The 11,415-nt window shown below is 48.1% G+C and overlaps 1 protein-coding gene across 1 annotated transcript in view; it reads left to right on the top strand.

The window, feature by feature from the left end:
* Positions 1–610: 610 nt before the first annotated feature.
* SLCO5A1 (solute carrier organic anion transporter family member 5A1) overlaps positions 611–11,415 on the top strand; it is a 76,065-nt gene continuing 65,260 nt past the window's right edge. The window contains exons 1-2 of the mRNA XM_039569628.1: positions 611–976; positions 1,218–2,154. Coding sequence (XP_039425562.1) covers positions 611–976; positions 1,218–2,154 — 1,303 coding nt within the window. The remainder of the gene's footprint in view (positions 977–1,217; positions 2,155–11,415) is intronic.

Below are 11,415 nucleotides of genomic sequence, written 5' to 3'. Positions count from 1 at the left end.
CGCAGGGCCGGGGCCGGCCGGCCCCCCGCGCCGCACGCTCCGGTGAGTAGCCCCGTCGTTTTTCTTCGCGGCGGCCGGGAGGAAAGCCCGGTGCGCCCCGCAGGCTCCGCCGCCCTGCCCGCTGCCCACCCCCCGGGCGTGGGGGAATCCGCCGCCGGGGCGCGGTTGCCCGGGTGCCGTTGCCTCCCCCGCCCGCCCCTCCGCGGGGCCGCAGCGAGCAGGAGGCGGCGGGGAGACAAAAGCGGACAAAGGAGGCAAAAGGCGTGTTCCGCTGCCGGGGTAGGGATGTCTGGGCCAGTGCTCTGCGCCCGGCAGTCCCGGGTGGTCCGCGGTCCCGAGGTCCACCCGAGCGAGCTGGGGCGGCGAGGTCGGCCCCGGGGTGCCGGGTCCCGGGGTGCCCGCCGCCGCCCGGCTCCTGCTTTGTTCCCCTTGCCTCCGCCTGCCGCCGCTCCCCGAGCCGCCGAGTTGGTAGCGGAGTATTTATTTCAGCGCATTTATTTTTAGGCTGGAAAATAAAAGGCTTTGGCACGGCGACCTTTGGCTGTCGCATCCGGCGCCAAATAAAAGGGTCGTGCTCTGGCCGAGGCCGCCCCAGCTCTTAAGTAAATCCATGTGCCCGTCCCCAAGGACGCGCGGTCCTCGGGGCGCTGCCGTGATCCAGCCCCCACGGGGACGGAGGCTCTCCCCGGAGCTCAGCGCAGACCGCGGTGTCGGGCGGGCAGAGGCCGGGGCGGCCGGGGAGGGACGGGGCCCTGGGGCCGGCCACCCGCTGACCTCCCCGTGCTTGCTCTCCGCCCCGCAGATCGGCAGCAATCCCCCCGGAGCTCTGTCACCGGCGTCGGCGGCAAGAGAGGAGCATGTGGGCGGCGGAGCGGGCGGCGCTGCCCCGCGGCGGGCGGGCTGTCCGCGGGGCCCCGGCGGGCGGCTGCTGAGCGCGGCGCCGCGGGCATGCGGCGACGGGGAGCGGGAGTCGCCGGTAGCGCGGGCGCCCCGGCGGCGGGCGGCCCCCTCGAGCGAGACTGAGGGGTGGATGGAGCCACAAAGGAGTTTGGCTGACACGTGCGGCGGGGGCGGCCGGCGGCCGCGGCTAGGGCCACCCCCCTCCCCTCCCTCCTCCCCTCCTCGCTATGCTGCGCTCTCGCCGGGCCCCTCAGCGCGCTCGACGCACGGCGGCGATGGAGCCGGCCGGGCTCCTCTGAGGCCGCCGCCGGACTCAGCATGGCCTCGGCGGGGGACCCCGGAGCAGCGGCTCCCCGGGGCGGAGCGGCCGGCGGCGGGCGGCGGGGGCCGGGCGGAGGCGCCGCGGTGCCGCAGTCTGCCCGCGCTCGGCTCCCCCCTGGCGCCGGGGGGGCGGCGGCGGCGGCCCGCCGAGCCCCGCCGCGGGACCGGCTCCCGAGGCCGAGCGGGGCGAGGGCGCCGCTGCCGCCGCCGAGGCTGCCCGGCCCCCTCCGCCGCCAGCGGCAGCGGGAGCTTCCCCTGGAGGACGGAGGGCGGCCAGCCGGGCGGCGCCCGGCCGAGGGGTATCCCTGGGCCCCCCGCTGCTGCTGCCACCGCCGCCGCCGGCGCTGCTGCTGGCGGGCCCCCCGGGCAGAGCGTGCCTGCGGACAGTGCTGGCGGACTCGCGCTTCTTCCTGGTGTGCATGTGCTTCCTGACCTTCATCCAGTCCCTCATGGTCTCCGGCTACCTGAGCAGCGTCATCACCACCATCGAGCGGAGATACAGTCTGAAGAGCTCGGAGTCGGGGCTGCTGGTCAGCTGCTTCGACATCGGGAGCCTGGTGGTGGTGGTCTTCATCAGCTACTTCGGGGGTCGCGGGCGGAGGCCGCTCTGGCTGGCCGTAGGGGGGCTTTTCATCGCCCTGGGCGCTGCGCTCTTCTCCTTACCTCACTTCATCTCTCCGCCGTACCAGATCCAGGAGCTGAACTCCTCCGTCAGTAACGACGGCTTGTGCGTGGCCGGCAATGGCACTGCCAAAGAGCAGTGGGACTCGTCGGCCTGCATCAAGGACACCGGTGGAAATGACCACTCTCTCTATGTAGCTTTATTCATTTGTGCCCAAATCCTCATTGGCATGGGCTCGACACCCATCTATACCTTGGGACCAACCTACTTAGATGACAATGTCAAGAAAGAAAACGCCTCGCTGTACCTAGGTAAGGCAACTTAAGTACCTGGGTACTTTGAATGCTGAACCCCAATCTCTCTGAGGGGCCAGTTACAGGTACTTCTCTGCCTTGGTCCTGCTGAGCAACATCTGTGCTAAGTTTTCCTTTTCAAATGACTTTTTGAAGTAAAATTGCCATTCTTTCCTGTTTTAAAATGTTTTGTGGCATGGTGAACAGTAGTAACAGGTGAGGCTAATACAGTGTGCCTAAAAGCGGTTGTACTCACACTCTCCTGCACAGGGAATAGAACAGCAGAAAAAGCCGTCTTCTCTAGTGCTTTTCAGCACTTGGCAGTAGCCGGTGACTTTTTCAGAAAGCAGTGTTAAAATTTGCCGTGCCCTTTCAAAACTCAGAAGCTTTATATTTCTAAATTCTGGTTAGTGTGCCTTTAGAGTAAAGTCTCTGTAATGTTAATGTTCGATAAGCACTTCAAGAGATTTTTGGCATGCTTCATTTTACTTTTCCAGCATTCATTTGCCTTTAACTAGCAATGAATTTTGACTGGCATTGATACATCATCTGGCATCTTAGAGTTAAAAACCCATCGATAAACCAGCATGGAAAACCTTTAGGGTTGAGTTTGGTTAGGGTAGCTCAAGGAGCACAACGAAATGAGAGTCTAATTTGGCACATGTTTTTCAGCAGGTACCGACAAGTCTTTCTGATAGTTGTGCGGTGGTGGGAGGAAGAAGTGTCTGAGATAACTGGGTACTAAACTTTACTGGAGTTTGATCATGATAGTTTGTGTAATGTATAAGAAGATTGGCTGCTCTCTGACTTTGCATTAGCACCTTACAAGCTTCTGTGAGAAATGAACCTCATGTACCCCTTCAAATTGTTTTCATATAACAAGAGGCACTTAGGGGGCTGAGAGAGCTGCCAAGGGGTTTTGGATACTCAGCATTACCATTTGCAGTTCAATTTACTTTGGCTTTACAATAGCCATGGAGATAATAATTGCATGTAAAACACACATTTATGAAAGTAATACACTTGTGGGGTGTGTGCATAACTACTTTACTAAGCAAAAGTAGTGATCCGGATCAGCGTTTTTATTCCTTTTGACCTGTTCTTTGGCAATTTGACTGTTCCCTGAACCGTTTTAAAGCCATACACAGTCTGTGCACAGTGTCTTGAAAAAGCCTGGGGCAGTTTTTGGAAGGAGGGAGAAGTATTCACTGCATTGCTAATCTGCATGATGAAGTATTTGACAGTGTTTTTTCCCTCTCTTCTCCCATCTGAGAAAGGTTAAGTGGTGTGGAAATTAAGATTAACCTAGCACCGACTTTATTGGTAGTATAAAAAAACAAAACAGCTCGTTACTGAGGTTACTAAATTGTAGTTTGGAACTTTTGCAAGTAGGTGATCTCACACAGTCCTCAAAAACACGGAAAAAAGAAGGAAATGGAAATGCTGTAGGTGAAGAATGAAGGGTAAAAGAGGTGAACGGTGTGAGAGGAGGAAATCTTTCTTCAACAAAGGGGAAGGCAAGGTCAATGGGGGGAAATCCTCACTGTGCAGGAGAAATGATGCCTACCACTGACGGGCTTCTAGCACAGGAAATTGTAATGAAGTGACTCAGGTAACTTTAATTGCTGCAAAGTTAACGAAGGTAAAAGGCACCAGCAGCTGGGTAGACTCCATGTGACCCTGTGCCCGCCAGGCACCGAAGGCAGCTTTGATCTGTACTGGGAGGACGCTTATAGAGTTGAAGCTCATTTCTAGTGATTCATAAGAACAAAGATGAGTACACGCAGCTACAGTGTACGTGAAAAATGTATGCCTGTGATTTGATTGTGACCACAGGGAGAATTAAAATGAACACAAAGTGTGTTTAAACATTGAATAAAACATACCATCACCTCCATTCAGTCTTGAAGCTGCTCAGGGCTAGAAGCAATGTTGTCTGGTGTTGGAAATCCTGGCATTATCTTTTTTAAATAGTGTGGATGTCTGAGGAAGCTTTTTACTTCCTAATGTTTGAGTATTTGCCTTACTTTAGACTTAGGCCTATGACTTTTTGAGGGGCAGCAGTAGAGTCTGAGGTTTTGGGGGAAAAAGAACACTGGCACGTTGATGTGAGCAAACATGTTTTTGTTGGATCTTCTCAATGGTTTGGAATGTTGCATGTCCTTGAGGAGAGGGATTTGTGGGCAGCACACAGCCCAGCCAGGTGCAGGGATGGAATAGAAGTGGCCTGGGCATGGCTCTGCAGGCCTGCCACCTCACATCCTGTATTATGTAATGCCTCGTTCTCCAGCTGGTGTGATTCTATTACTGGGGAAAACTATGCAAGTGATGTCAAAATGTAAAATGTATGTTTGTGTGTAGGCATGAGCTAACAAAAAGTCTCAGAGTGGGCCATGGCGGTTGAGGTTTTAAAAAGAGAGGAAAGCCCAGTGACAGAAATCCCAGTCACACAGACATGTGTTTGAGTGTGGATAGTAATTAATAAAGTATCCTCTAACACAAAATGGAAGGACACTAACCTGTTTGTTCATATTCATGCTGGTATTGCATTCTATGTTTTTCTCCCAAAGGAAAATAAATATATAGGCTTGCACCTGATAAAAAGTTCACTGGGCTGCAGAACTGGTGAGCTTTTTGACCCTGCAAGTGTGCCCACTAACAGTAGGTCAGTAAAGCCCCCCTGAGTATCACTAATCCTGATTCTGCAAAAACTCACCTTATGTGGCTGTGGAAGCTATCTTACTTATTTTTCAAGTTAATCCAGCTCAGGGCTCTAGTGGCGATAGCATATCCTCTTAAGTGTAGGCATGCAAGCTCAATGTGGACAGCTGTTTTAACATTCCTGGCTGGAAGTCCTCCTCTCAAAAAGCATATTTGATGCTTATACATAGTCTCTTGGCTGCCTACACATAAGTCCATCTGTCAGAATGGCATGGTGCCAGTTTACAAGGTGCTGTGTCGTTTTTAGTAGGACAAAGGTGCCAAGCAGGGATGTGTATTTGGGCTGCCTGCCTAGCAGTGTGTGAGCTCTTCTGTGGGATGTTCCTTCCTTGTGAAGCAATGCCACCTCCGGGTCCTCCCGTCCCTTAAACTTGACAACACTTTGATGCCCTTGACGCTAACTTTGAGAAATGTGTGACATCAGGCTTGGAAACAAATCCTGATTGTAACAGGTGCCTAGGAAATGTAAGAACTGGTTCCCTTAATCACAGATAATCCAAAAGGGAAGTTGCACACTATATAAAAACTGGGCAGTCACTAAGTGGTCTTTGTCTCCTCCAAAGTCTCTCTCTTCTGTGCTCAGCTGTACTGTGACATGTCTGTTGTCAGCTGCCTGATGTGTGCAGGTTCTTCTTTCAAGTATTTATCCAATTAAATTAATTGCAATTCAGTTTGAAGCTGAATTGGACTTCATGAGTCTTGTTTTGTACACTTGGTGGTGTTTCTGCTACGTGTCAAATTCTAGCACTTAAAACACTGTGATTTTTCTAAACACTGTGGGGTTTTTTTAGGGATCCAACAGTTTGTCTTGAATGTGAGTTTGCCATATGATTGTATCAGGACTTTTAAAAGCAGTTCTTCAAAATTAAGTGTGGCACTTAGAAGTTTTAGTAGTGGCATTACAGTACCTGAATAATTTTAAAATATTTTTCTTCTTTTGCAATTGGATATTGTAATAAAAAAGGAATTTACCCTAAAAATTCACACATAGAGAGGCAGTATTAGGTTTAACAGAAACACTGCATTAATGAAATATTCTAACATTCAGGAATGGCTTCTACCAGTACCCCCCCAAAATGACTAGTGGACAAATCAGTCATTGTGCTAAGGATATTTTATTTCATTTTCCAGAATACTATAGGCTGGTTAGGATATGATATGAGAAAAGTGTCTCAGTTTAATTTCATGCAGACTGTTCCTAGGTTTTGGAACAAACTGTAATCACAAAATTCATAAAGGTTTTATGAGATAATGGCTGAAAAATTGGATAAACCTGCAGATGGGCTTGGTACAGATAATTGCTGAAAGCCAGGGAAATAAAATCATTTCATAACCTGGAAAAAGAATAAATATTTAGACAAGTTTCAAAAATATTTTGAACTCTTGCTTTGTTTTCATGAGGATTGTTTGTGGGTTGCTGTTTCTATTATTAGGTAAACAGTTACTGTGGTATAATTCTGTGACTACGTTCTGTTTGGAAAACACCTCCTTATTCCAGCATTTTACAGACTGATGTTCTGTGTACCCCTCATGTTTTTGTTACAGACTTCCTCAAAGTCTTCATATATGTATGTATGATGATTGTATTTGTTGTATTTCTAGTTCAATCTACCCCTATATCCGCATCTCACTTGGAAGGAGAGGGCAGGAGGAGTAGCTTCACACACTCCATCAGAAACCCGCCACCTCTACTTGCTGGGTCCCACAGCAGTTGCCAAACAAGCTAGATCTCTGTTACATGCCGCTGCTTGGATGTTGGCACAGGAAGCATTGGATTTTTGTGCCACTTTGACCCATTTTGGTCTGGCTGTTTCTGGGGTTACAAATGTCCCTGGGAGACAGGAACTGGAGCCTCCCGAGGGCAGCAGGTCCTCTATGTGGATGCTACAAGGTTATTGAGGTTTTCTGAGACAGGATCAACTTTCTAGCTGAGCAGGAGGGACCATCAAGCAGCAGGGAAACAGCTGACCAGCATTTAATTTTATTCTCACCATTCAGCTTATGACCACTTTTGGTTTACCTTTGGAATATGCTTCCTGCTTCCTGATATCCAAAAAAGTTAGTTTCTTACAGGGTTTTCTCAGCATTGATCCCTACAGTTGGTAAACCCTACAGAAATAGTACGTTTATTTTTACAGCATGCCTGTGAGGAGGCAGGATTTTATGAATCAAAAATTGAAGCCAAAGGGCGTGTTCACCAGTATTTTTTATTGCTTGCTCTATATTCCTTGTAAAGGGGAAGTGTGCCAAGCTTATTTCTCAGATACATGATTTTACTTTATCTAAGAGAAGGCCACATCTTGTTTTATCCACAGGCAAACATTAAGACTTGATCTATCAGCAGTTTGTTTTTGTACAAACCTAGGGTGCATCAGGCACAGCTGGGCAAGGGAGGGGATTTTCCCCTCTGCTCTGCGCTAGGGTGGCCTCACCTTGAACATCGTGTGCAGTTTTGGGTGCTATTAGAGAGTGTCCAAAGGAGGGCAGTGAAAATGGTGAAGGGCCTTGAGGGGAAGTTGTATGAAGAGTAGTTGAGGTCACTGTGTCTGTGAGGAGGAGGCTGAGGGGAAACCTCACTGCAGTTACAACTTTCTTGTGGGGGGAAGAGGAAGGGCAGGCACTGCTCTCTTCTCTGTGGTGACCAGTGACAGGACCTGAGGGTATGGCCTGAAATTGTGTCAGAGGAGGTTTAGGTTGGATATTAGAAGAAAAGTTGTCTCCCAGAGGGTGATTGGGTGCTGGAACAGGCTCCCCAGGGAAGTGGTCACAGCACCATCTTGACAGAGTTCAAGAAGTGTTTGGATGATGCTCTCGGGCACATGGTGTGACTCTTGGGGATGGTCCTGTGCAGGGCTACAAGCTGGACTTGATGATCCTTGTGGGTCCCTTCCAGCTCAGCATATTCTGTGATTCCATGATTCTGTGGAACACATGCTTGTTTTGTTTGAACACTCAGCTGGGCAGCATTAGCAGAAGGCTGTGCTCGGCTGGGGGTAGGGAGCATCTTGGGATGCAGGTGAAGTGACTGCAGCTCTATTTGTGCATATGGATTATAATGCTTTCTCACACAGATGATTTAACACTCAGATGGTGCGATATTGTGCTTCTCTGGCACTCTGTAGCATCTTTTTTTTTGGTTAAAATGCTGATCAGGCAGCAGGCACAGTTCCTGCATAGTTCCTAATAATTACTTACAGTAGCACTGTGCTGTTTTATTGTCCTTTCGTATAACCAAGGAGCTAGAAAGATCTTACTTTTCTTCTCCGCTTTAGTTTCCTACTCCATAGGTGGACTGATACTTCTTTTTCGTACTGTGATCCTAGATACAATTTTCTTAAGCATTTAGAGAAGCTGGTTGGTTGGGGTTTTTTTGTCCGTTTAAGCAATGTGTTCATACAGTGAGTTCAGTGAAGAGTGGGGGGCAGCCTTTGCTCTGAAGTTTTCTGCCTGCAGGATTTAGTGTTGTGAGTGGTAGATCTTCACTTGCTCTGCCAGTGTCATGTCCCTTAGGGATGCTTTCTGCATCTCTCCAGTTGTGTCCTTGCCATGAGCCATGGCATTGTTCACAAGCAGCTGTATTGACAAAGCATCACTTCCAGTAACTGGCAAAATGCACTTTGCCCTTCTTAAGAGCAAGAAGAGACTTAGGCACATGCTTCCCTGATTGTCTCTTTCTCTTCATATTAAAGGACAAAAACTGGATTGGATCCAGGGTTCTGAAACTCACTGAATTCCCAGGTCCAGTTGTTTCCCTTGCTTAGCATTTGTCAAAATGGTTAGCATTTTGTTTCTGAGGTTGACAGTGCCCTTTTCACCCGCTTGAACTTGGGAATAATGTTTTCTTGGAGAGTGGCTCCCTTCCCTGTCAAGCTCTGCTGCAGGGCTGGTTTGTGCAGACAAGTGTCTCCACCTGCTGTGGTCCCGGAGCAGCTTGGAAACCTAGACATGAAAGTGGCCTTTAAGTAACAGCTTGTTCGTAGCTTTTGCCAGGAACTGAAGGCTTGGGATCTAGTGTCTGATTACCTGGGGGCTGGAAACTTTAGCTGTCTGCTGGATGCCCCGACTGTTTTCTAAAGGATCACTGTAACTACTCCTGTTGCAGGTGGATTAGAGATGCTTTGTGTTTCATCCATTTTCCCTTAGCTTTCATTCAGTGGCCACCTCACCTGGGAGGACTTAATTGCTGTGAAAGTGCTTATGCAGTCAAAAGAAAGGAGACTGGATTTCTCTCTACTGTCATTCAAAGACACATGGGTTTCTGTCTTGGTTGTGCAGGAAATACAGGCAATTATATAAATGAGTCTCAGCCTTCTGTTTCATCCTGAAGGCCAGCATCTAAAGATTCAGAGTTTTTAGAGGAAAGTAAATGAGTGGAATTTATCCATGGTTTTTAAAAGAACAGAAAAGTAACTCAATCATATTAAACTCTCACGCTCTCTTTTTAATCCTACGATTTTTTTTTTTATCCTTGTTTCTTGTGAAGAATGAACTCTGTTTTCCTTTTTTGTTGTTTTTACATGCCTTTCCTATTTATTTTGTGTAGAATTTTGAAAACAGTTGAGAAGCTACCATGCAAAAATGGCACATACTTCAGCTGGTCCCCTCTGGCGGTTGCTGCTGCTCTGGACTGGAAGGGTCAAAGTAAGCGCTAGCTCTGACTTGGCTGCTGATGGATGGGGCAGTGCCACATGGACTCTGAGGGCAGGGCAAGCTGGTCACCTGTCATCCTGTGAATCGTCACCAGAGCTGTCAGAATTTCAGCTCCAAGTCCAGGGGTGTCTCTGCAACCCCCTCAGCAGCTACAGGGACGCTGGGACTTGTTAGGGCTGTAATCGGAAAGCTTTGAGGTGGTACAGTTGGAAGAGGGAAAGCCCTAGAAGTGTGGGCTCTGCACAGGGAGCAAACTGTTGGCTTTCTGATTCCTCGTGTCCATGCTTTTATTCAAGCACCGTGATGCTTTTACCTCAACTCAGTTGGACAATCTGCACATGGGCTGGAGCTAGCAAATTTATGACAGCAGACAGCTCTGCAGTACGCATGCAGGCTAATTGCACCTGAGTCAGCCAAATCTATACTCTAACTCCTTCCAAGTGCCCAGAAAAAAATAGGACATTTCCTGTGATGGGAAAAAATATATCAGTGCTCGGCAGTATGGAGATGTATGGGCTGTGTCCTGCTCTGCTGCTGAGCAGTTGGGAGTTTGGGCATCTGTTGTTCTGTCACAAGGCCAGAAATTCAGACACTGCACAGCATTAACGAGAAAGCTAACGAACCTGGGTCTTTCCACTTCCCTTCTTTTCTACCACAAGGAATTTTTTCTTACCTGAGAAATGAGGAAGTGCAGACACAGAAGCTCGACTGTTATTTTATGCTGCCATTAGACCCAATTGTCTAATCAGAAAGTATTAGCTCTCATGTAGGTAAACAGCTTACTTGGCAGCAAAGACAAATTAATTACACCAGGGAAAAGCATCATGCTCTGGTATGAATTACATTTTGTGGTGAGTTTGAAGGAGATACAGTCAGAAAAAAACCATGTATATTTTTCCTTGTAATTTGAACAAGCAGATACATGAGTTGTGTCGCATGAAGTTTGCAAAGCAGTACTGCATGTCCACTAATTGTATGTTCCTGTGCTTTTCATCTTTGATTCTCTTCCCCATTTTCAGTACAGGTGTCTTTTCAGCAGCTTGCTTCCTTTTCATTAGCTTGTCAGGATATTTTTCTTAGTGTTTCCACTTACTTCCTTGCTTATATTGACGTTAACACTACTTACATTGCATCATGCACAGTAGGACCTCAATCTGGTGGTTGCCCTCTGCACCTTTTATCTTTGATGTTTACTGGATTAGAATGAAATCCTCAAGAGTGTCTCAGCATTGATTTTTCTTAAAATCCAGCTGCCCCGAAATCAGCTACCAGCTCTTCAGTTGTTTGAATTTAGCAAGCTTTTGTGAATTAGTGACAACTTTCCATATTTACTTGTTTTCAGTCAACTTCTTCAAAGTGACAAAAATTAAATCCTGGCAGGGTTCCTCTGTGATTGCACCCTTTTCTTTCTGTATTAATTAAGCTATCCTCTAGAGTCAGAGTATTTCAGATAATGCATATATTAGCTGAATGTATTTTCTGATACCTTCTGATTTGCTATTTTATACTTGAATTGTAGTTTATCCTGGTGTTTGTCCTGGATTTCTTCACAGCTGTTGACTTCAGGTGTCAGGCAGGCACTGAAAAGTGCTGGTGTGCTCATGAAGCCAAGTGCTTTCAATCACACCTTGGTTCCTACTTCTCCTTTTTTTAGTCTCTGATTAGATTAAAATCTGAATACCGGACCTCCCCAGCAGTCATTTCGAGTAACGCATTTTTGTAGGCAAGCCAGAGTAGACAGGGAAATAGTTGTGAGCTCTGCTGTGGTAGTTGCTAACCTATGATTACTTAAACGAAATGTGTCAAGCACGCCTCATTTGCATCTACAGCTATCTGAAGGAAATACTCTGGAAGATATTACCTGACATTGCTGTGTGTTAAGCTCTCCCTGTAGTTGAAGAGAAATTG

This window comes from Corvus cornix, chromosome 2 (genome assembly GCF_000738735.6).
Source record: "Corvus cornix cornix isolate S_Up_H32 chromosome 2, ASM73873v5, whole genome shotgun sequence".
Lineage (NCBI taxonomy): Eukaryota > Metazoa > Chordata > Aves > Passeriformes > Corvidae > Corvus > Corvus cornix.
The sequence above is the reverse complement of the archived record's forward strand: the minus strand, read 5'-3'. Positions and strand labels throughout refer to the sequence as shown.